We start from the raw sequence: 27863 nt of genomic DNA, 5'->3' as shown, positions 1-27863 counted from the left end.
ATTGTTATATAAGACCTTCGATTATTTACTTCATTGATTCCAACAGAAAACTATTAAAACGTATAAAATCTTGTCTGCCAAAGGTTGGTAAGTGTGACTGTTTCTTATTAAATATAATTCTTAGATAATGTGGGCTACTTAACGTAATGAAATGATAGAGTATACTCAAATCTATTAAAAAGTCTAAATTCAATTATGTTTATGGCTAAAACTTGAAAATGGCTATAACTCCATAACGGATTTGTGAGATTTACAAACTTTTGGCGGTAACACCAAGATTGAGTATACTCTATCCGGTTTTTTTTTATAATGTTATTGAGTGATTAAATTTTGCGAGAGGAGGGGGTGAGAATTTAAAGTTCCACTAGTTTAATAGATCCGAAACTATTTCCAACTAATTATGTCATTTTAGTAGGTATACAACAGTATGGATATCCCTATCTCTTTGTTTTGACCCAAACCGCCAATTCTGAAACTATATCCGACGTAACTTTGAGACACCACTGTACAAACTTAGCATTTCAAGTCTAAAATGGGAGCATCTGGAAACGACCATGAGTTGATCCACACGTACTGCAAGTTTATGCGGAAACTAACTATACACGTGAGAACTTATCCTTAGGATCACAATTATCTAGGAACGTGGGTCACTGAGTAAACGTGGCTAAGCTGATAATATTATAATCATGAACTGAAACATCTAAAGAATGCTTATATAGCGTGATAATATGTGATATTCATTAATCATTGGTAGATCAATCCTGTGGTTACATGTAAATTGTACGTAAAACATTTCACCGAGGCACAGTTTGCCGTCAGCTTTCTTATCGGAAAGAGATGGCCGTATACTATACGGTCTCACAGTGAGGTCCCTAGACAAAATGCCGCCCCATTTTTTATACAATATTTTTTAATATCCGTGCTCGTGTCATTTCTGGTTACCAAGGACGTCGAAGGGCAACGGAAGTAAACTAGACATCGCAAACTCGGAAAAAAATAAATTCCTGTTAAACCTTTTATGCTAATTAATACATTTTGTTTCCAGCCAGTGAGCTGAATTTTTGAAAGGAAAGATATTTTCGTTATTAAGTACTCAGTTTAAGTAGTTATTAATATGTATACCAAATGATTTTCCTCGGTTTGCCGCCCTTCAAGTGAGTGCCGCCCCCAAGCGACGCTCAATCTGCCTACCCCCACGGGACGTCACTGCGGTCTCAAATTTTATTAGATTCAATATGAACATTAATTCAATTTTCATAGCTGATTTTGGCAAAATTCATGAATTCAAGAATGAAAACAAAACCGAACCTAAAAAATAATCCAGTATATCGGATATTTTCAAAATTTGATTGATGCTGGCTTCGTGTGAACCGACAAGAACCGTCTTTTAGTTAGACATGAATTTTATGTTAGTACTATATGACCCATTGAGGTTGGACGGTATTTAATATCATCATCATCAGCCTGAATCTATCCACTGCTGGATGAATGTCTCTTCAAGCTGCTTCCACTTCTCACGGCCCTGTGCATTGCGTTGCCACGTACTTCCGCAGAACTTTATCATTTCATCGATCCAGCGGCCTCTAGGTCTACCTTGCGGACGTTTTGTACTTCGTGAATACCACTGGATGACTAGATTTGTCCAACGATTGTCTCTTCTTCGATCTTTGTCCAGCCCATCTCCATTTAAGGCTTTTAATAAACTCTATTACATCGCAAACCCTTGTCTACTTCCTTATCCACTCATTCCTTTTTTTGTCCTTTCGCGTTATGCCCAGCATGCACCTCTCCATACCAAGTTGTGCTACTCTAAGTTTCTGGATCTCTCTTTTACTTAGGTTCCATGTTTCAAACGCATGTGTGATCACGGGAAGCACACACTGGTTGAACACTTTGCGCTTTAGGCACAGTGGAAGGTCACTTTTGAAGAAGGTCTTTAATATACGGCCATATATTTCCGATACAACATTTCTCGGTGAAGTGTGATACGGCGAGCTGCATACGTAAAAGTTTCCGGACACGCAATTCTGTATGGATCTTGGTCACCTCCGGGATATCTCTCTAAGCTTGCCTCTCTGTGATTAGGTTTTCCAGTTGTGAAAACAAGTTTAAGATTTCCAACCCTTCCTGGTTTGCTGTCATTAATGTGAATGTGTTTTAAAAATCCTTCCGACACAAAATGTGACATTCTTAGCTCTGAAAATAGATGATAGAGCTCGGAGAAGGACCTCGTTAGCCATAACGCCATTTACCAAATATTATTCTCAGGATCTTTCTCTAGAATATATCAAGGGTCCAACATCATACATCAGTCTAACGCAGTAGCCTTTGGCGTGAATATACTGGCACGCATTCATAACTCTACTATAGAATGTAATTCCAAATCTTACTTAGATTTCCAATAAGCAGGGTTTCAAGCTTTGGGGGTCAACAAACCCAGGCCGTGTCAGCAAATACTCCGTGATTACAACAGAGCGATAATGAGCGAACTGCCAATTATCGCGTATTACCTACTTCATCTACGGTCAGCACATTTTGCATACGTCGGTGAGGATCAACAACCCTAAGCTTATTCAGCGTAGTCAGCATATTACCCGACTATGACCAACAGTCTATACGATAAAGTAGGATTTGGCAATACACCATCCGGCAATAGAATAATAATAATAATTCTATTCGGCCATAATCGGCCTTTTAAAAATAAAAATAAAAACGTTCGACCTCAAATTGTCATTTATCGTAATATACGGATATGTCTATAACATCCTTAATAATATGTAAGTACCTGATGTACCTCAGTATCATGGGTAAAAAAAAAATTTGCCATATTTTCTGAGAAGTTTAAACTGGAAACCACGAAAATATTTTCAATATTAAAAGAGTAGCCATTCAGCAGAAAAAAAAAACAGACTACACGAAATAGCTATTATTTTATTCCAGTTTTGTTATACCTAGAGATAATACCTTTTCCGCAAATTATTACTTGGAAGCTTTGTATGTCTTCTGAAGAGTTTAAATGCCTCGCGGCCTCGGGCTATCGTCTTGTTTTTGAAAATTATATTGAACTACTAATTTACTATCTAGGGTTAAAGACATCGCAATTTACTCAAGTATTTCACTCAACATTTCTATAACGAATCAATAAATTTGAATCTTTGAATATTTTGATTTCTGATGATCGGCTTTCAGAGATAAGTCTTCTTCTGACCGTAACAAAACTTCAAAAACTAAGAAAGTACCTAATGGTAGTGACGCCTAGTTCATGTACCGGACCATTTCCCACTGAAGAAGGAAGCCGATACATTACACGACTGGTCCTACTGTTCGCCTCTCCCGTTGTCTATGTATGACCTTTCATTGCCTGTCATTGTCTATAGAGTGCTCATACTGACGCGTCTGTCGTGTTCACTTGTTGGTGTATTCTTTCAGATTGTTTGAACGTATCTTGGAGCCTTGGAGACCTTGGAGTTCATTGGATTTAGTGGTAGGGAATGGTTTGATTTGGTAGATGAGTTAAATGATAAGTAATACACAAGCACTAATACACTTTCCACAAATGTAATGCATATATCAATGCTACATATTTTTTGGAAATCGATATTATCACCGGTTTTTGTATGAAGGACTAGTCTGACTTTGATAGCTGATGAATATCAGTAAAGTATATTATTTATAAATAACACTAATAGTTAATAAATGTGATTTGAGAATTTTATATAATTCAATTTGAAACGAAAAAGGGCGAATCAATATGTCAAGCAACCTGGGATCTGATTTTGACAGCTGAAAAGTGGACCACTAGTTGCTTGTGCAAAAAGTTATGCTCAGGCTTTATTAATCTAAAGATGGCGGTGACCGGACCCATTAATGCCATACGGTCAGGGTGGTGACGGAGACGCAAATATCATAAATTTCAACTTTTTTTTCATATTTTCTATTGGTTATAATATATTTTCTCAGAAGTGTTTTTCAAAATTATGTATGCTCAATAATAAGAATGGTATATTCTTAAACCTTGTGAATTATTCGTTGAATAAAAGAAATAGTTAAAAAATTTTTTGGCAAGTTCGAGTAAGTTACATCGTAAAATATTGGAGAAATCCGTGACATCGGTTAGTAATTGAAGTAGTAGGTACCTACTTTGATTTAATATTAAAAACCGATTGCCAATAGTAGCTTGATTTAGACGAGCGTTGATGAGCAGGTATTAAAAGGCCAAGGGTTAAAATTTGTTGTTATTAATATGTCACCTTGTAGCATAGAGGATAATACGCGGACGGGGCGTAAACCCAAGAGATGCAGGTTCGATTTCTGCCGGGTGGCTTACTTTTTTCAAAAAGATTTTTTCTATTGGTTATAATATATTTTCTCAGAAGTGTTTTTCAAAATTATAGGGTAAATAATTGTGTAGTAACTAGCGTTCGCCAGTGGAATAAACAACATACACCAAACTCTATTTTACAACGTTTTTATTAGGTCGTATTCTACTTTGTCCGGTGGTTGTTTATCCAATACAAATCTTGAAATCGATTTTTAACTAACTTCCCGACTAGCTAGACATTTGAAACTTTCAGAATATATCAGAACACGATGCCGATGCATTCTTTTAATACTTTTAGCCATCTTTAAGTAGAATTGAATTAATTTTCAGTGAATGCTGTTTTGTACGAAAAGTTATTTCGGAAGAAATCCGTAATCCAATCCACTCTTATTGGTTGCTAAGGGGGTGGTCCTAGCAACTAAATTATGAATATATACGTTAGTATGGAAATCAAAATGACATTTAAGTATTCTATATTATTTGTTTGTTTAACTGAACAATTACCTCAACAATCTTTTTCATTATTTTATTAATAGGATTATACCATGTTTAAGGAGAATTGGTGTAATTTATATCTCTATAAACTTTTATATACTATACTTATAAAAAAAATGCATTGTTTTTAAAATAATAGTTTTGTGAAAATTTGTATATAGATCTATTGTTTGTTGCAAAATAGCAAAAAAATGATTTGTTGACAATTGCCTTATTTGTCCTAAATTATTAATACATAGAATTGTCAAGTTTATGTGATTCAACAGAAAATTTAAAAACCTGGTATATAAATCTTGTAATTATTTTCAAATCACATTTTTCAAAAAGATTTTTTCTCTTGGTTATAATATATTTTCTCAGAAGTGTTTTTCAAAATTATAGGGTAAATAATTGTGTAGTAACTAGCAATCGCCAGTGGAATAAACAACATAAGTACACCAAAGTCTATTTTAAGGGTTGCAAATACCTACATATAACTACACAACAACGAGATTTCTTTCATTGTCCACAAACAGTGAGAGATTTAAGGTTTTTTATGGCTTTGGCAAAAAAAGATTTTCCATCATTTTACGCGTCGCCTGGAAAAACATTCAGTTTTGGCATTGTTCGGCACACGTATATTGACGCAGTGATCGCCAACATTTGGCTCGCATAATATTATAAGTCCGTAGTAGAGCGGTGGTGTTCTCGTACTTATTGCACTATCGGTTAAAATGCCATCTTGATCAACTTATTTCACATGTCGCTTTTCCATTTGATCTTTTACTATTTATACTATAAGGTCATTGCCCCCACATCCTGAAGCGGGCCCCCAAGCCAGGATCATTGGCGGGGCCCCCTACCTATCGCTAAGGTTAAAGGCAGTCTGATGCTCTACAGTGGCGTTTTCCAAATGATTTTCGAGGTCAAATAAAATTCAGTGCAGATTTTTTAACACACAGCAACCAAAAATTGTGTCGCACAACCATATATTTTATAAAAAAATAAAATTGTGCCACAGGCGACTTTTTAACTACTTTACTACTAGAGCAAATTTAAGATGTTTGTTTATCTGGTCGACTGCCACGCCGGGCCCCCCTCTGCCCGGGCCCCTAGGCTAGAGCTAGTGACGTCACTAGTATTTTTTATCATCCTTGATTTTGAAATCCAATGTATTGATACATTGGATACATTATGGATACATTACTAACAAAATATATACCACTAAATCCAATTGAAATGCCATCTCTACTTCAATAATCAATATTGTGAGTCCACGATTTCAGATACATTTGAAAATACAACTGACAACATTCAAAACACCCAAGCTAGGTAAGTACCTATTTACTATAATTCAAATATAATTCGCAAATCTGCACATGTCATTGCTGGTCATCAAGGACGTGACGTCCAAGGACAACAGAAGTAAACTAAACATCGCGAAACCGACAAAAAATACAGTCCTGTTAAACCTTGTATGTTGATTCTTAATACATTATTTTTCCAACCAGTGAGCTGATTTTTTTAATCGAAGGATATTTTCGTTATTAGGTACTAAGTTTAGGTACCTATTTCTATATACTATACCTAATGATTCTCCTCGATTTGCCGCCCTTCAAGTAACTGCCACCCCCAAGCGACGCTCAATCTGCCTACCCCCACGGGATGTCACTGGCTAGAGCCCTGTCAACCCCCCCCCTTGTGGGGGCCATGATTTAGGTACATGCAGTACTCGGAACGTACAGGTTCGTAAAATCCTAGAGACTACTGCTCCGTCTCGTGGAAAAAATAAAAATGGCGCTACGGTTCAAAAATTATTATGAAAATCGTTACATATTACATTAATTTACAATTTTTAATAAAGTTTATAAAGAAACTTGACATATAATACACACATATTTATACAAACAATAATGAGATTTTTTGTTTTTTTCTTACAAAGATTTTAGGCGATCTTAATATAACATAAATTCTGATTATTAAGGCTATACCTCAATTGAGGCATGGTCTAAAAAGATCGTGGCTATGCGATGTGCGGATTGCGGGTCGCGGGTGCAAATGACGCATGCCGAACGAAATATAATTTGTCATATAAATCCAACATGCGTCCATTTAATGTTCTGTTTATTGTTCTATTAGTACCGAGGCCAATTTTGCGGCCTTTACTAAATTCGCCAGAGCGTACGGGGGGCGGGACACTCTCGACTCCCCTTGCGACTCTTCAAATTAAAGTCACTGATAGTTGCCATATAAATTAACATCATGCATTCGCATTTCGGTGCAAGGTTGCATCACCAGTCCCGTGCGGCTCTGCTCGGGACAAAATGAGGGCTTAAATTCTTTGATCTGGCACACGTAAGGGTTATGTTAGCCGGCCGCGTATGACGTGGCTGCATATACATAACGGGAGCGGAGGTGGGAATTTACACACCATGTTCTATTAGTAACAATAATAATATTATATTCATTGACATGTTTTCTTTTTCAAGTAAACGGGTAACGTTTTTAGTCATCTTTACACGATTTAAGAATTAGTACCCCCGTTGCCATCACGAAACAAATTGACGTATTCATACCTTGACGTTCGCTCTCAGACTGCCGGCGAGTCCATAATGTCGTCTATAGTTGAAAATTATTTGCAGGTTCACTGAAGTATCGCCTTAAGAGCTTTGAACCATTCCATAGAATTTAGGTTTAGTATTTCAGGATTCGCCTTTTGATATCTTCAATGCCTGTGGATATTGTATGATATTACTAATTTAAAGAATTACCCATTCTTTAATAAATCATTTCTTTTATTCAACGAATAATTAACAAGATTTGAGAATGTAACATTCCAATATATTGAACATACGTAACTTGAAAATAATTAATAATCAATATTCCTTGATATAATACACAAAAACCAATAGTCAATAAAAATGCAATTTGATAAGCATTTCATGTATGACTTACTAGTTTAAATTGTCGTAATTAGATAGGAGGCTTGTAGCATAATTGGTTAATGCACAGTTGGCGCGATACCAGTTGTTATACGGGTTAAAATCCCGTCGAACGTCGTATTTTTTCACATATGATTTTTTCTACTGAGTGTATATCTGAGGTGTTTTCAAGTTATGTAATATGTTCAATTACCCATTCGTAAATAATAAATTATTTATAAGTAAAAAACAGTGATGTTTTGCGTGCCGTAGGCAAACCATGCACTGCTTATATGCGGCCTACGAATATTAAAAAAGACAGGAAGGAACATATTGATTCATCGCAGTATAAAAATTGGTAACAAAATTCGCCATTTTGGAAAGCGACGATTTTGCGTAAACAAATTATCACGTGGTCTGAAAGTGTGCGGTTAACTTCGTATGTGTTTGTAATTTGTGTATTTTATGTTTGTGTATCACGCAATGTCGGCCATATTTGCCGGCCTTTCTGATCGTCGTGATTTGTACACATATTCCTTCCTGTCTTTTTTACAACGTTTTTCTTAGCTCTTTTTGGTTCTTTCTCCGGTACAAATCTTGCAATCGATTTTTAACTAACTTCCCGACTAGCTAGACATTTGAAACTTTTAGAATATATCAGAACACGATGCCAATGTATTTTTTAAATACTTTTAGCTATCTTTAAGTAGAATTGAATTCATTTTCAGTTAATTCTGTTTTGTATGAAAAGTTATTTCGACACAATTATTGGTTGCTAGGGGTCTGGGGTCCTAGCAACTAAATTATTAATATATACGTGCGTTACTATGGAAATCAATATGACATGTCAAGTACAATTTTTTTTGATCGTTTAAGTTAGTCAAGCCAAGTTTATATGGTTCAACAGAATTTAAAAATTTGTATATAAAAAGTTCTTTTTATCTTGTAATTATTTAATCGTAGTATGCGGCAGCTAAAGGAAGGAAAAAAATAGCATTTTTGATTGTATATTTAGTTATGTTTGGATATAATTAAGTAATATGAAAACTTGAGATCAATTAAAAATTTAACGCTATTTTGTGTTGTCAAAAGGTTGAGAAGCTCCCGTGGGGATAGTGCCATATATGGAGCAATACAATCAGTTCTGTTTATACACTGTAAATAATTCTGTATGAAATACGAAAGAAAAATATGCTTCAGTATACATAAGCCAAAGCGACCTATTACTGCTCTTATATTATATCTATATACACCCGATCCTCTTTTTGCACTGTTTCGAAATAACACGGTTTAAAGAAGTAGCAATTATTTTTTATGTGCACTGATTTTTTTGCTTTAACACTGCTTAAAAAAACTTAAAAGAATAAAAATACGTACGTATCTACATTATATAAAAAAAATTGTGTTGCAATGGACCGCACGCCACTGATGCATACATATGTTGTCACCGGATGCCGCCCAGATATACATGCATACATACATGTCGCCAATAGTTAGTCGCTTCGGGTTTGATACGAGAGACGCGCCGCGTGCTTCGGCGTCAGCGTCATTAAATATTTCCAGCGATGAGAGTGATTTTTCGCCAGCGAAAAACAGCAGTAAACGGACATGTTATTGTCTAATAGTGACACTGAATGAATATATTTCTCATGCTAAATTTAATTTAAATCGAAAACTATGTATTTTATGTATAAATAATAAATAAATTCGATTTATTTTTGAGTTCAAGAATCTCGTATTTTGAGTTGATTTTAAGTAATGGAACCTATCTACCATTTTTGTATGGGCACCTTATCTTTTTTTACACGGTTTTGTTTTGTACGGTAGTCTTTGGAACGTATCCCCCGTGCAAAAAGAGGATCGGGTGTATATTATATATATGCAAGGTTACGTAAAATCATAATTACACGACAATAATTACTTGCAGTATTAAAAAATGCAAGTTTTAAAATGACTTCGGAGAAGAAACATACAGAGCAACTTCCGCTGGGATTCAAGTACCTTCGTCTTACGTACTTTCCGGGTCTTTTCGGTTAAAAATCCCTAATAATTCTTTAGTTAAAATCCGGCTTGAGAGTGGGTCGATTGTTTGGGCCTCGTATCGGTTGAAATATGACCTTATGTTGGAGCGAGTTCAAAAGATTTTTTTAGACTCCTTATTTGAGCATAATTATTAACCCTACACTGCATGACATTTTCTTTTCGAACGAAAAAAATATATGTGTTGTGAATTATGATAAAAACCATGGGAAAAATATTTAAAAAAATATATATTAACTTTTTGTATTTTTTTATTCAAATAAACAATATGATGCCAAATGGCATCTGTATGCAATAAGGTGAAGTGCATTTTTTTTTATTTTTTAAAGATATGAAAATTTTTCAAACAGTTTTTATTTTGTCCTCTCCTTGTCATTCAATGCTCGTTTTCTAAAATTCATTTTGATAAAGAAATTAGAAATTGAGAACCAAATCATTACTGAAGTATACGCAAAAAGCAGTACGTTAATGCATGATGATGCCAAATGGCATCACAAACATTTTTCAAATTATTTCTATATATTTGATATTCAGCATTAAAATGATAATATAATCATAAAGTACATACCTGAATGTATCACGAAATATTTTTTTTATGTTCTTGAATGGCTTTTTGGCTAAAAAGCATATTTGAAACAGGTGAATTTCAGGTGAAACCGCTTTCACTTCCGTCAGAGTTTATTTGAAGTTTTGTAATAATTTGGAGACATCTGCTAATTAACTGTACTATTAATTACTTAGAGTATTTACTAATGAAACATAGTAAAAAATTTCGAAAACGAATTCATAGATGGGGTTAGTAATATTTGCATGAAAATATCATGATGCCAAATGGCATCACTATGCAGTGTAGGGTTAAGATCGTTAGCACTAGAAGCCTCTGCCAAAAGAATGGGTTTACAAATAAACGAGGAAAAAACTAAATACATGCTTGTCTATGTCACACCACGAGAAGTCGCACCAAAGTTAGATATTGGTGCATACAAGTTTGATACGGTCGACAGTTTCATATACCTTGGGTCTCCTGTAACTCGACATAATGATATTACAGAAGAAATCAACAAGAGGATCATGTCTGCGAATAAATGCTTCTTTGGCCTGGTGAGACATTTTAAGTCCCGCATACTATCTCGCCGAACTAAAAGCACTCTTTACAAGACACTTGTAAAGCCAGTGCTCACTAGAGGTGGGAAAACTGGTCGATTTTGAAGACTAAGTATACTTACTACCAGTATTAAAAAATACTTAGTATCGAAACTTGTTCCAAAATACTTACTAGTATTTGAAATATCGGCTATAATAGAATCGTTAAAAATACATCCGCTTTTCGAAAAGTCCCATTTTCGAGACAGGTACAGCTGGAACTATGGCACTAGTCACTCCTGTTTCAGTAGCACTGGCTTCATTTATCTGTAAAGCATTTTCATTTAAAGGTGGAGCTTTATTTTGCCTGGCAAATTCAATATGAATAGTTGGGTGCTTGCGCTGCAAAAGGTTCTTCAAATTTGACATTGACTTGTATGAATTTTTTATTTTACAAACATTACAGATGGCATAATTTGTAACTATTTCTATGGAACGATTCCACACGAAACTTAACCTTTTAGTAGCCATTTTTACACAAATTGTTTATTAAGTATAATATAATTATTATCCATTTATACAATCACGCATACAATTTGAATTCAGTTTATGTTTATAAGTTCCAATTATAACACTAAAAAATCGAGAAACTCGACGTGACAAAACCAGATAAACGCGTAGTCAGCGTTATCAGAACTCCGCTATTCCGGCTTGCGACTGACGTCAACTCGATATAAATGTCATACTAAACTGAAACTAAAACGTAGTATTACTAAACATACGCGAGTCGCGACGCCGCGGTGATGATTTCATACGTAGCAAGACTACGAACTAGCTAGCGGACGGTGAGATCTCATACCATGCGTCGAACTCCGGAACACGATAAAGTCTCATACTCAACTGAAACTAAAACTCTTAAAACTTAAACTAAGGCGAACTCAAATAGTATACTATAAAACGAACATGTGACCATTTCTGTCCTTCACTACACCAACTTTACAACAGAGTAGAAAGGGAGAACAATGACAGTTGAGTATAATATCACGGCTAGACATACGTGTATCATGATATCTCGCTCGCGCGCATTTAATATCAATAGCGTTGAAAGTCAACCAGCATCACGAAATGCGAGTCACGGCGATGATATCATCGAATGCGTTCGAATTCGAACATCTAATACGTTTCAAGTTTCTTGAAACAAGTTTATTGGGCCACAAATACTTAGTATGGGTAGTTTCATCCGAAACTTAAGTACACAAACTGGTGACAGTATTTCCAACTCACCTCTAGTGCTCACCTACGCATCGGAAACCTGGACATCACCTCTGCGAAATGAACGAGCCCTGAACATCATTGAAAGAAAAATTCTCCGCCGTATATATGGACCGATCAGGGATGACACCAATTGGAGGAGAAGATATAATGCTGAGCTCTACGGGCTGTACGAAGATTGCAGCGCAGTTCAATCAATTAAGATTGGGAGACTGCAATGGCTAGGTCATGTGCACCGTATGAATGACAATGAACCGGCAAAGAGAGTGAAGTCCAGAAATCCAATAGGACGTAGAAGAAGAGGGTGGCCAAAGATTCGCTGGTTGGATGAAGCTGCCAGTGACTGCCGTATTCTGGGGGTACCAAATTGGAAAGCGGCCACACTGGATAGGGACAGGTGGAGGTAGCTGTTGGAGGAGGCCAGGACCCACACCGGGTTTTCGCGCCCCTGATGATGATGATGATTAAGATCGTTAGCGTCAATTTGTGTCGTCTATGTTGTTTTGTCTTTTATTAATGCTACGTCATAATATAAAAAAAATTATGTACCTATGCCTCAGATGGTTGCACAAATTTCGGGAGTTCTCAAATGTCAAGAAATGAAAAAAAATCCATAAATCACAAGCTCTACCCGTATCCTAATGCCCCGTTTACACGTGCATGGGTTTACTGTTCACAGTAAGAAAATGTATGGGTAAACATGTATTATCCTGCAGTTGGCAAGATTATGTGCATGAATAAAACAAGTTTGGAAGCTTCTGAATTCTATTGTGCAAGTAAAATCTGCGCCTGCGCAGTAAAACGATAACGGCGAACCTGCCGGTAAAAAAACAAACTACTGATTTTGAGGTCAACCGATTTTGAATACGTCCTGTTAAATAGTACTACATAATAACAACATCGCGTCTCGCTTACTTGAATAATGAGATTGGAGAGACAGTCAGCACTTTTACGTGTAAACAGTTATTGTCACGATAGTTTAAAATAAGCACTATTGCCGACAGTAAATCCATGCACGTGTACAGGCGCTATAAGATTTTTTTTTAGAAAAAATATTAAATTTTTGCATTAAGTTGAAGTCAATTTAAATAATTACAAGATAAAAAGAACTTTTAATACACAACGTTTTTAAATTTTCTGTTGAATTATTATGCTCAATCTGCTCAAACTTGTACTTGATATGAAGTAAATAAAAAACAAACAAACAAATATAGAATACTGAAATGTCATTTTGACATTTCATTTTGATTTCTATAGTAACGCACGTATATATTAATAATTTAGTTGCCAGGACCACCCCCTTAGCAACCAATAATAGTCTTTTACTTTTTACGGATTTTTCTGAAATAAATTTCAATATAAAACAGAATTAACTGAAATGAATTCAATTCTGCTTAAAAATGGCTAAAAGTATTAAAAATTCATTGGCATCGTGTTATGATATATTCTAAAAGTTTCAAATGTCTAGCTAGTCGGGAAGTTACTTAAAAATCGATTGCAAGATTTGTACCGGACAAACAACCACCGGAAAAACAAGAATACGAGCTAATAAAAACGTTGTAATAATAAAAAATAGACTAGATATAAGGTAGTCTTTAAAAATGTACACTTAACCGGTTGTCCTCGTACTCCAATTTCTCACTCACAGTATCGTCGCTGTAGGATTGGTTTGTCGAATAGACCAAATGAATGTTCAGTAGATGAAAAAAGAATTACTTTATCCTATATTTAAATACATGGAGGTATTTAAATTGTTGTTTTTACAGCATATGAATGCTGTTTTCATAATAAAGCAATTTAAAGGAAAGGATGGTTTTGGTCCATTTAGATACAAATGTGGTGAGGTCAATACCCTACCACCTACATGACTTGGCAGGAAACCAATAATTTATAATTACAATGTATCTTGCAACATAATAATGTTGAAATAGCAGAACAAGCGATTTATGTGAATCAATCAATTTTTACCAGAAAGCTTATTCAACAAAATAATTCAATAATTATATTAATCAATTATTTATAATGTACCAAACGATTTATCATGATATGCACAAAATTGTTTATATGAAAATCAATCGTGCCTAATAATTAAAAAGTGCTTAATTGTCTAAAATTAAAATCAATTATTTATAATTTACAAACAAGCTATGCATTACACAACAAGGCATGATTATCAAAATATCCAAATAGTGATAGCAGCATTTTCTATTGTATCGAATCGCTATAAAAACACTTAGTACATGAATATTAAATTGTCAGTCAGTTATCAAAGATTTAACCGTAAGGTTATCGTTCAACTTCGCCCGGTCGACTTCGCAATTCACCATAACTCATACACGTGATTTCACTCAGCTAAATTATAAATCTGTAAACTTACCTGTAATAATTAAATTGATATTTATTTGGAAGGAGATAATAAAACCAGGGTTCATTTCATTCACGCATCACCCTTCTTATTATTGGAGTCAAACAAACCTACCCTCCGGTTCCTTATACCATCTCACTTCCTCACAAACAATCATTCTGCATTAAAAGTCGATTTCGACAAAAACGGATATTCGATAAACCAATCCTATAGCGATATATATATATATATATATATGTAAATGCAGTGGCGCACCTAGGATTTAATATTGGGGGGGGGGGGGCAAGGAGCAGAATGTAAATTAGTCCCATAGGATCTTTTTCTTCTTCACAGCCTAATTTCTCGTTTATCGGTCTTTTGTCTATTTCACTCGGTGTACCTACACCATGTTCCCCACATCCTGAAACGGGCCCTCAGGCTAAGATATTTGGCGGGCCCTCTACCTACCGCTAAGATTAAAGGCAGTATGAAACACTACGTTAACGTTCTTCAAATTGTGTTTCAGTTCAAATTAAGGGTGAATTATTGGCGATTTTTAATACGTCTAATTTAATAATGGAGCTGTCGAGTATCGAGACATAATAATCAAAAAATATATTGCACAATTATAAAAGTAATTGAAAATGTTCACGGCCATGAAGTATAATAGCGCCGCAGGCGACTTTTTTTACTATTAAAGCTAGGTTATGATGTGTGTTTATGTCACTTATCTGGTCAACCCCGACACGCCGGGCCCCCAGCCTAGAGCTCTGTCAGCCTTCCCCAGCCATGACCTACACCACTCCGGAATTCGGGTGGACACCGAGAATTTTTTGACCGTTCCATTAGGGATTGTGTTTCTAAAAAAACCTGACATTAGTGTTTCGAAATTTTTGTGTTAGAAATTAAAATCTAAGAAATTTTTCTAAAAACAAATCATTTTTTGCCGTGTTTTTATTTGTCTAAGCCCAAAGGTATAGTTTATTGGCTTTCAATGTTTAAAATCATTCTGATAATATTCGTTTTTGGGGGGTGCCAAGGCCCATTGCCCCCCCCCCCCCCCCCACTGTGTAAATGTGTCAAAAGGGTGCGCCACTGTGTAAATGAGTCAAATGATCAACTCAAAGAGAAAAACATCACGAGCGTAACGTTATTATAATTCAAAGTCACGTGAGATTAACTGGAATATCACTCGACGTGATGTTTATTACCCTATACGATAACGTAGTACTACGGCCTACGCTTTGCTACGCCGCGTAGAGAATATTAATTCGTGTTAACCCAGTTGTCAGGTTGACTCCCGATTCCTTACGATTTAAAGCGTAGTTTTTTTTAAACTTCTTCATCTGTATTGTATAAATTGTTTCAAGGTGGTGCGACGTCTGTGGGACGTGTACTTGAGTTGACGTCTGTTTATTATCAGGTTGGGGCGTAGAAGGTTCCATGAATAAACAGAACATGAACAAACAGAATATGAAGAAACAGAACGGTGATAAAACAGAACTTTGACATTTCAGGAAAAATATTGTAACATTTAATATTGAAATTTGTCGTATCTCTATATCTTGTATAGATTTGTAGGTTTTTAATACGTAGTAAAAAACCCAAATTATATAATTTCTGGATTTATAATCGCTTGAAAGTCGCAATTAAACGGGAATCAATTTGGTGTTGCCGGCAAGCTATGTATATCTCGGCTTAATCAATCTAATATGTTAAAAAAGCTTGGGTGACTGGTCACTAGGGATCCCGAGCTATTTTCGATACCTATGAATCCCGGGATTGATAAACATAATCCCGGGATTTCGGGATTGATCTTTTTATCAATTTTTATGGAAATTAAAATAAAAGCGAAAATAAAACGGAAAAAATACTTTTAATAAAAAATAACTACATTAGAAATAAACTGAGTTTGAATGAAGTTTGATATATACCTATGTGTAGGTTGCCGATTTATTTTATTTTTTCACATGAATTATTAAAAATGAGAAAGATTGGAAAAAAACAATGCTTCGCACTTTTAACAAAGTGATTCTACCATGATATCATACGTTTTACGGCAGTTTCATATTTGGCTGACTAATTAGATTTATGATGCGGAAAGGCCATACGTACGTCATGATTATTTGCTTTACTATTTTAAATCTCGCTAATCCATTCATTATGTCTTTACTATCAGAAACAGCAATCTCATATTAAATTCACATTATTATTTATATTACAATATTATTTACTTCATTAAATTTGTGTATTTCTAAGATTGAACGTATACAATATTAACAATAAATGTCTTCAATAGTATAAATTATACTAGATTTATTTTTGACCGATTTTATCAATGTTATTTGTAAATATAAATTTTTTATATTAACAATGGAAAAAAATGCCAATCCCGGGACCAGTCCCGGGATCCCGGGATTGTCAAATTGTAATCCCGAAATCCCGGGATCAGAATTTTGGCTCGGGATTGGATTCCCTACTGGTCACCAACTAGTGAAACTGGAATGACGTCCCTAGATAAAATGCCGCCCCTAGGCAGCGCCAAAATGCCGCCTCATTTTTTTATACATTATTTTTATCATCTTTTCATGAGTCCAATATCTAAGAAATGTGTTGTATGGATACATTACTAACAAAATATCAGACTAATTATTCACGAATCTGCATGTGTCGTTTCTGGTCACCAAGGACGTCGAAGGGCAACGGAAGTAAACTAGATATCGCGAACCCGACAAAACCAGTGAGCTGAATTTTTTAATGTAAACATATTTTCGTTATTTCTAAGTGTATGTAACTATTTCTAAGTATTCCAAAAGATTTTCCTCGATTTGCCGCCCTTCGAGTAACTGCCGCCCCCAAGCAACGCTCAATCTGCCTATCCCCACGGGACGTCACTGGGTGACAGGTACAATGAAATGAGTTTAATAATTCAGTGGAATTGATTATCAAAAACAAGCAAATGAATTGAGTTTTTTTACGCCGAATGGCTGACATAAATAAATATAAATAATAAATAGATAAGACTCAAATGAATGTTTTTTTTTTCCACTGGCTGTTCTGATTTGTCACCGTTCCGTTTATTCATGTTCTGTTATATCATGCTATTTTTTGGCCAGTTTCCGGCGTAGAATGGGTCTAAGAATCATAAAACATCTAGCGGATAACGGTATTTATTTAATGAAAAAACGATTACAGCGTTATACAGCTTACAGTAACGTTGGCAATGAAATCGATTAAGTGTCGATAGGTCGAGAGTTGTGACCTAGTCAAGGTAACAAAGGCCGGTTATAACTGAAAATGTTTAAGACGTAGTACATATGGCTAGAGAAGTCGAGAATTTTTATTTCTCAAGAAATCAAGAATAACAATCTCGAAAAATTGTTACTAAGAAAGAATAATAAGGAATGACGAAAAAGAAGCTGTGGACATTGATCTGAAATTCCCTGGCTAAAAAAAAATAGAATTAGGCTTTTAACGGGACAGAATTTATTATTTACCGATAAAAAACAAATTGAACATGGGAGATAAAAGCAAAAAAACAAACGGTCGACTTTGAACAGGATCGTATTTTTTTCTTTAATTTGTTGGGAACGGATTTAGCTGGCAGAGCATTTGGGTCAGACGATAAAAACGAAATAAAGATATTTCTCGAGACATCTTTAGGCCAATCTCGAAATCCTAAAAAAACACGGAAAACGTCGAAAAACCACAAAATCTACATACGACTAACCTTCTTAAATCATGGCCAACTTTGTTCTCGATAGGCAATCGGTTACAATTCCTTGAAGCAATAATTAGAAAAAATGCAATCATATGACATATTATTATGTATTGTAGCGGCGTGACTTCGAAAAGAGGCCCATAGACCCACTGGATGCCGCAAGCGCTATGCAGACCGATGAGGATTTAACTCTATGTTAACTCCGTAATTTTTATCTCTCACAATCTTACAGCCAGTCAGCTTAGTCTGATTTTGAAGCACCTTACACTATCGAGATTATTTTCTAGTGATAAATGTGGCTTCTAATTGTCAAATGTGATACCTACCTGAACTGAACTAATTCTTTGGCAAGTTCATCTGGTTATTTGGTCGAGCAAGTCATCTTATCTTGTTAATCTGTTTGCATATACCGATTAAAGTATTCTCTGTTAACTCTGAATACATACTAAAACAGGAAGTATTTCTATTTTATAAATAAAACATACTATAGTATTCAATATAGTTGCTCCCAATAATAACGCTTATTTTATTAATAAATTAAGTTGTGTACAATATATTGGCGCATTCACAAAACAGATTTTCTATTTCTCGTTCTAGTCAATATCACCTGGTGATTTGCGGCCAAGTTAAGAGCAGTGTGTCTGACAGTTTTTTTTTTTTTTTTAGAAATATAACCATGTGCTTGCTTTTTCGTACAAGGTGGTTGTTAGTAATTTTTGAACAATCACAAACACCCAGGCTTTGAGAAAAACACATAAATGTTTTTGTCATGACCGGGAATCGAACTCAGGAACTCTCGGGTGGAAGGCGAGCGCCTTACCAACTGCACCACGAGAGCCGCCTGTGTCTGACAGTTGACCGTGGTGCGGTAAACAAAATGGCGACGACGCTCTATTTTCTCTATGGCGACTTCGCTAATGAAAATGCCATTCACCGACCGTCCGCAATTGCCGATCCAATTTGTGAATAGACTGTGTGGCGGCGGTTCTCAAACTGTGCGACGGAGAGTGTCCATGAACTAATTTAATGTTTGCTATTTGAGCTACTTTTCAACCTTCTTAACATCAAATTTAATGTTAAACACAGATGTTGAAGGATTTTGTATATGTATAAAAATATATAAATCGTTTAGATCTACGTACCCAGTGATGTCATATGAATATCCGTTCAGTGCTTCCAATCGACAATATTTGGATGTAGGCGCACACCATTCTACCCCCACCCTACCAATCTACCACTGCTATCTGACCACTTAACTTTGTGCATTATTTTTGAGAAGTTTTATCTTGTATAGGTACATTCACCATTATTATACTGTGCAAAGAGCCTACTACGCATCAGTTTAAAGCGCGAGGATTAACATATTCTCTATCTCTCACTCGTGCGGGTTAGTGTAATGCGGGTTGTTTCGTGGTTAATTTGAAAACGACTTTCACGTAAGCAGAGCCATAAGTGATGGAGCTACGTGCGCTGGCACTTTCAACCCCTGGCGGGACAAGGTGAAAGTCACCAACAACGGTCTTCTCGCCTTTGAAGACCATCGTTGATGCGCCGCTGACCTGAATATGCAGGTCAAATGTGGAGAATGCCGGCCAGGACCGGGAGCGCGTCAATTGCAGTTGTGCGGTAGGTCTTGATAATGGACAGAAGCGCGCTGCGCTGTCCTCAAATTAACCACATCATCTGGGAATGTCCGAGAATGTGCTCCGAGAGGGAAGAGATGCTTGAGTCGGTAAAACCAGCTGTTGTTCCCATCGGGCTGTCCGACCAGGTTGCCACAAAGGTCAATTATATTGTATTTTAAAAAATTGCGGCGTCTTACTGTGTGCGTGAAGATATCTTCACATTAATTTTGTGTGTCCGTATTGTTTCAGCTTTGTTTTTTGTATCTTATATATCATTAAATTCATTTATTTCTGTGTAGTCTGCGTGCCTTTCTCTCCCATTGCACTTTTTATTAAATTACACCTTTCAGTAAAAGCTTGAGAGCATGGCAATCTCAGTATTGGGCATCTGCTCCTGAGACATTACCAGTGCGTTAAACTGCTGATGTTTCACATCCAAACGTAGGGCTTTGTGATACGTTCGATTAAAATTGAGTGTGGTGCGAGGCGGGTTGGTTTGGAAGGGTCAATGTTTGTGTTGTCAAGAGATACTCGTTGTATGAATAAGTTTTGTGGTTTTTATAAGCCAGCTATGAATTATTCAAACCAGACCATAAACCATAGACAAAGTTTGACGATCGTAATACTAGAGCACAAAGACAATGGATGAAAAAGCAACGAAGCGATCCTCTTTTATTGCCTCCGTCGTTTTGCGGATCCCAATTGATTGACTGATTAATCTCGATCGTTTAATATAGATTGAGGGGGCCGTCGGGGGTGGGTCTCGTGCGGGGGCGCACGTGTGAACGCATTTAGGGGAAAATGATGATTAATACATCTCGTACGTCAGGATTATTTTTTATTCGCCGATACTGCCGGAGACGAGGCCATGTGTAAAGTCACAATCCTGAATCGACGTTGAGTAAATAAGAAAAAAATATGTCGAGAAACAATTCGACCGTGTTTAGGAAAAAGGGCGTAACCCACACAGAACAAATTTTACAGAAGAGGCAAAAAACGTTTTTTGAATGATTTTGGTTTAATATTAATAAAAAATAGGCACAGACATTGAGTGCATGATGATTGATGATTTTGTGTTATATCTTTTTGATCTAAGAAGTTATTACAGAAAATCATTAAAATTGAGGGTAAATGATTTTTTCCTTAAATTAAAATTTAATTAAAGCTCAATTACAACCTGGATTTAGATAATAAATCGGCATTTGCGGCTTACTTCCTTTTTACAGAACGTGTATTTAGTTGTATACATTGTTAATATTTAATAAAAGCACTTTTAGAAAAATCGAGGGTTACGCCCTTTTTCCTAAACACAGTCGAATTCCAATTGACAGATTCATTAAAAATCACAGAGCATGAGGATTTTTTTTCAAACCTAAATTCGTTGAATAAGCTATTTTTTTATTAAGCGAATTGCTAATATAATTATAACAAGTGCAAGTATGATAAGACTAAAATTTGTAGAGGGTTCTGACACTGGCTAATAATTAAGATAGGTACCTATTATTCGTAGAATGATTCAAACCACGAAAGTCACGAAGGTGGCTAAGTAGGTGAAGCACATTGGCCGGAATCCGATGAATGCAGATTCGAGTTCTGTCCGGGGTGGTATTATTTTTAAGATTTTTTCTATTAGGTAGGTATATTATTACAGAGAAGTTTCTAAATTATTTATGTGTCAAATTTATTTACCTTACATATTATAGTAAAATTCATAAATTATAAATTCAAGATACCAACATCTTAACAATAATATTTTATAAACTATTTTTTTATTCAACAAATAGTTCACAATATAATTTGAGAATGTAATATTCTTTCTAATCGATTTTAGTTTTGTATTATTCTATTCGAGTATTTTTTGCAATATATTTTTTAATGACTGACATTATTAAGGGTATATAATGACAAAGATCTTTGTTGGGACTCCGATAAAACAAGCCAGTGTTGCCGGATGTAAAAGTATTTTTTTTTAATTCAACATATTGTTTTAGATAAAAAATATCTAAATTAAGTGTAAACATTACTAAAATTTTGCACACAGTTTCTTACCTTGGTGACTTGCGAAGGATTCGCGCAGGGAAACGCTTCCGGAGCAAGGAACGCTGGTGTTCCAGGTCCACCAGCGCCGGCACCCTCGCTGCTTCCTCCGAGATCTGCCACCAGCACTCGTCCGCCTTCACCGACCAGAAGATTCGCTGGTTTAATGTCGCGGTGGATGATATTCTGGTAGTGAACTGTGAAGAAAAAACGTTTCATTTGTGTAGCCAACTTAAACAATACAGTGCTACTTTAGGATATATGGCCCTATACTGGAAGAAGCAGAATAGCAGATATGACATAACCTGGAGTTCTATAACCTCATCCAATAAGAATGTATCTCCACATTCTTTAAACTCGGTATACTTCTATCGGCAGGCTATGTAGTAGTCAGAATGGTCAGTACCAAACTGCCGAAGGGTTTTAATTCTAGATAGCAAACTGGACGGTCAGGGGTAAACTGACATGCGTAAACTTCTGTGGTTGAAAGGTGTTAATAAGGATAGTAGAGTGGCCGGTGCATACACCCAGGACACTGGCTCATGTAATTGGGAGATGTATGGTGTTCTCGGAATAGTCTATGACCCGCCTTGGATTGTATACAGTGCTCAAAATGAAAAAGTTTACGAACCAGAGCGCTCGACAATTTTCTGAAGATATTTACCAAGTTTTCAAACCTTATGTGTATTTTATAAAAATAAGTGTGTTATAAAACATGTTTTTTCACGAAACGGAGCGATAATTTTACCAATTTCACGAACCGGAACGGCGCTCCTGTGCGCCCCGGTCCATTTCGAGCCCTGGTTGTATTTCCACTGATGATGGTAATTAAAAGCTTGAGCCAAAAATAATTATTACGTTTTCGATAGATTCTTTAGAGTTTTTCGACCTTCATGCGGCATCTGTGGCCATAATTCTTTATAATTTTCAATGCTTTACTGCCATTCAGTGACGTTCCATGGGAGTAGGCAGGTCATGCGTTGCTTAGAGGTGGTACTTAATAAATGGTGGCAAATGAACTTCTCAAACTAGTTTATAATAAAGCGGACAACGCGGTCGCTTCGTTAGCAAGTACCGATGTCTTAGTTTAAAGGACAACAGAAGCATACAAAGTCTAGAAACTTGTTGTATCGTAAATAGCCTATGACGGCTAATGGCATGGACAAAGTTTTCACAAGGGGGTCGCCAAACCATCATCATTTTAAAAATAGTTTCTGTTGCATTTATTTGTCTAAGATAAGCGAAAATAAGTAATAAAATTGCTAGGTATGTGTCTGAACAATTTCCACAATTCTACAATTATTTTTTTTCTTTTTAAAATTGTGTAGTACCTATATGTATCTGTAATATTGTATTGTTTATTGTATATTTATTGAAGCGGACGAAACCGGTTCTGAATAGTAATTCGTGGGGTTGTTGCCAAAAGTTGGCAAGTCGATAATTTAGATATTTAGATTTAACAACAGATTATGTTTTTCTTTTCGACCATGTCCGACCCTAATAGGATCATAATATGGGCCTCCACAGAGTGAGGTTTGTATTAACAGATTTTTTTTTACGAAAAATGGATGTCAGCCACTTGCTCAACCTATTAGGTCCATACTCTGACTCATATACAAATTGAAAAACAATATGCGTACTTGCCAGATCCAGGATTCGAACCCGGAACCCACGACGCTATAGGCCGATGCACAAGGTGATACATCAGTGAAACGGCAAATAATTTTCAACTATAGGCGCGACGAAATTTCGGACTCGCTCGCATTCTGAGAGAGAACGTCGAACTGGAAACATGTCACTTTGTTTAGTGATGGCGACGGGTGTATTAATTCTTAAATCGTGAAAAGATGACTAAAAACGTTACCCATTTACTTTAAAAAGAAAACATGTCAATGAACATATTATTATTGTTACTAATAGAACATGGTGTGTAAAACTCCCACCTCCGCTCCCGTTATGTATATGCAGCCACGTCATACGCGGCCGGCTAACATAACCCTTACGTGTGCCAGATCAAAGAATTTAAGCCCTCATTTTGTCCCGAGCAGAGCCGCACGGGACTGGTGATGCAACCTTGCACCGAAGTGTGAATGCATGATGTTAGTTTATATGGCAACTATCAGAGTGACTTTAATTTGAAGAGTCGCAAGGGGAGTCGAGTGTGTCCCGCCCCCCGTACGCTCTGGCGAATTTAGTAAAGGCCACAAAATTGGCCTCGGTTGCCACCATGTCCGCGTGTCCTATTGGGCCCGAATGGGGTCGGACCCGGTACTAATAGAACACACGTTAAAGTGCCCACCACCACCCGTCATATATGCACAACCGTGGATATGCACGGCCGCTTTCTAATAGAACAATAAACAGAACATAAAATGGACGTATGTTGGATTTATATGACAAATTATATTTCGTTTGGCATGCGTCATTTGCACCCGCGACCCGCAATCTGCGCATCGCCTAGCCGCGATATTTTTAGACCGTGCCTCAACTGAGGTACAACCTTAAGCCACATTTATAGATATACATTTATGTATGCTAGAAAAAAAAACATCTTGGTCATCTCATATAATATTGAACATGCATATAAAGCACAAAGAAATTGGAATCATGCCGGCTTTTAGAAGGCAGGTTAAACTTCAAATTGCAATTAATCCATAACATGATAACTAGACTTAACAACTTTCGGCAATAACCCCATGATATTTTTCAAGAATTGAAAATTACTGCATACCCGTTTGCATTTTGTTATAAATTATTAGCAAGTTCAAGTAAGTTACATCATAAAAAATATTAGAGAAATCCACGACGTCGGTTAGCAATTTAAGTAATAGGTATCTACTTTGATTAATAAAAACAAAAACCGATTGCCAAAGTAGCTTGATTTCGAAGAACGCTGATGAGTGGGTATTTAAAAGGCCAATAGTTAAAATTTGACGCAATTAGTATGTCACTGCGTAGCATATTGGTAAATGCGACGGACGGGGCGTAAACCCGGGAGATGCAGGGTTCGATTCCCGGCCGGGGTGGTTTACTTTTTTCAAATAAGATTTTTTCTATTGGTTATAATATATTCTCTCAGAAAGTGTTTTTTAAAATTATGTATGTTCAAGTATGTAAAACATAATTAAAATATGTATAATGTTATGTCAAGATTATAAATGTCTATAAACTGAAAAACGTAATTTTAAAATAAGCTTGTTCATCATAAAATTCATGTTGATTTATATTATATCAGTTAATATTCAAACACATAAAAATATTTAATACGACGCGCGGTTCGCTGGCATAGTAAGCTTTACCAAGTACTAATTAATATAAATTTTCTAATTTTAGTTGTTATTATATCGACTGTAGAAAGGAAAAAGGACGTAACCCTCAGTTTTTTGAAAATGGGTTTTATTGGATAATAACGTTTTAAATGACTAAATACACCTTCACCCATGGTGGCCGCACGGCTTAAGCGTTGGACTACAAAGCCGTATGGACCTAATAGGTTGAAGAAGTGGCTGACATCCATTTCTCGTAAAAAACAAAATCTGTCAATACAAACCTCTACTCTGTGGAGGCCCATATGATCCTATTAGGATCGGACATGGTCGAAAGAAAAAAAAATAAATACACCTTGCGTCCAAAGGATGTAGGCTGCAAATGCCGATTTATTATTTGAATTTGGCTAAGAATTAAAAAAAAAGCAGGAAGTGAAGTAGGAAAAACGACTTACCCATCATTTTTGATGGTTTTTCTTTAATTAAATTAATAATTAATATCAGATTACGAATATAAAAACTAAATTATTAATTATCATGCGCTTCAAGTTTATATAATATATTTTGTATTTTAACTTTGACCGAAAACCGTAACAAAAACGTTTTTGTGTCTCCTAGAAAATTTGATTTGTGTGGATTACGTCCTTTTTCCTTTCTACAGTCGATATTATACTTCGTGTAATTTTATTGAGATAACGGACAGAAAAGGCGTTTTTTAATGTGAGAAAGGGAAAATGTCAAAGTTATAATTGGGCAGAGGGGGTGAATTTTTAACGGAAAAATCACGAATGGAGAACACTTGGGATTTAAATGATGTTTATAATAATCAATGTCGTTGTTACTGTATTTTTGTTTTGTTTATTCATACAAATTCTAAACTATCATTTCTTAACCCTGTTTTAATCGTGTGATAAAGAATTAAAAATTAATTATCTTTAACAAAGTTATTATTATTATTGATGAGGTAGATGGCTTGGGTCCCTTGTCACAAACACTAATAACACAAGCGACGAAATAAATCACCAGACCACCTGTGTCAATAGGTCCTATTTTGGTCTCCAAAAGCTTCTAAAGTACAAGGCACTCTCAAGGAAAACCAAAACAACCTTATATAAAATTCCCCTTCGACCAGTATAACATATAGATCAGAATGGTAACCACTCAGCAAACAGGATGAGAGAAATGTGGATGTATTTTGAAAGGAGAATTTTGAGAAGAGTCATTGGGGCTATTCAAGAAAGTGACATTTTTAGGTCAAGGTATAATGGCTGTACACATATTATAGAGGCGAAAAGATCAAGTGACACATTATGAAAATGCAGAAACTGCGCTGGATCGGCTACATGTATAGAATGGCGGATGATATACCAGCAAGGCGGGCTATATACGCAACCCCTGAGGGCAAGAGAAAACCTGGACGGCCGAAATTGAGATGGTTGGACTGCGCCACAGGAGATTTAAGAATGCTACTCGTAGGTCAAAGCAACTGAAGAGTGTCGGCGTTGGATCGTCCAGGAGACCCACCAGATTTTTTTTAAATATAGACCTGGTCACAGTCGTTCCATATTAATTGATAAATGGTTCTATTATTATTTTTTAAACCATGAACCAAACATATACATAATTTATACTTACGGTATTCGATTCCAAGAAGCATATCCCTGAAGTATCTCCTGGCTAGGGCTTCGGGAAGAGGCTGAGCGTTAGACTGCATCACAGGACCTCGTTCCACCAGCTCAAACACTAGGTATAGATGGTCTTCGAGGGGATCGTCAAGAACCTGAAAAACAACAACGTAATTATTCATACTATATTTTTATTCACTATTCACTCAATCGTGATTATTTATTTACGTAGTCTCACACAATGTAAATTTGTAATTTGAATAATCATTTGGTTTAGACCTTTATGAGACATGGCCAAAGATGAGACATGGATAATTTTAACGAACATTGGATGCCCCTGAAAATTGCACCAAATTATGAGTACCCAGGACTTGCGTGTCGTAGAATGCCGAGAGAATGCCTGACGAAATAATTTTCCATTTACCTAAATGATTTGTATGTTTTCCGTTTCTGGGAGGAGGGGTCCGGACTCGAACCCCCCCCCCCCCCTTTGTGTGCGCGCCTGGATACAGAAATAGCTATATACTATATTATTTATATCGTCGAAAATACTCCACGTTTCATTAAAACAATTACAAATACAGTTCCCGCCTAAAATAGTAACTTAATGGGAGTGATATTAAATTCAAAATACAAAACATTGTAATCATAGACAATACATTATTATAAGTCTACCTCTACATACAAGCAAAGCAAACGTTATAATTAATTTCATAAAATTCCTAGAATTTTCCTGTAACCTATATAAATAATTATAACTTTCAACCTTTGATATTTCACCATCGTTAATTATAAAACAAATTGTTAATAATTTCTCTAAAACGATGTTATTAGAAGGCATCAGCCATTGTTAGCCAGGCATTACATATTTTGACGAAGAAAAGTTTTTGTTTTCAGTTGGCACGTTATGGTGGCAACCTTGTCATTTATGTATTCAGTAAAAAATACTGTGGTATTAATTACCTTAGAGAAATAATACCAAAGCGATAGGATATTGTCCGGTTATATGCGAACGTTTTCTGTGCGTTTAAATAATAATAATTAAGGGTTCCGATTCTAATAGGATCATAATTTCACAGAGTGGAGGTTTGTATTAATAGATTTTGTTTTTACGAGAAATGGATTGCAGCCTTT

General features: G+C 35.8%; 1 protein-coding gene across 1 annotated transcript in view; it reads right to left on the bottom strand.

Moving 5' to 3' along the window:
- LOC147069729 (uncharacterized) overlaps positions 1-27863 on the bottom strand; it is a 325303-nt gene that overhangs the window by 14960 nt on the left and 282480 nt on the right. The window contains exons 5-6 of the mRNA XM_085950708.1: positions 26740-26884; positions 21851-22035 (exon numbers count right to left, since the gene is read on the bottom strand). Coding sequence (XP_085806834.1) covers positions 21851-22035; positions 26740-26884 — 330 coding nt within the window. The remainder of the gene's footprint in view (positions 1-21850; positions 22036-26739; positions 26885-27863) is intronic.

Source organism: Rhyacophila brunnea, unplaced genomic scaffold (assembly GCF_057557595.1).
Source record: "Rhyacophila brunnea isolate RB1 unplaced genomic scaffold, BYU_Rbru_1.0 scaffold_23, whole genome shotgun sequence".
NCBI classification, from domain to species: domain Eukaryota; kingdom Metazoa; phylum Arthropoda; class Insecta; order Trichoptera; family Rhyacophilidae; genus Rhyacophila; species Rhyacophila brunnea.
Note: the sequence above shows the minus strand (reverse complement) of the source record. Positions and strands in the feature narration are given on the sequence as shown.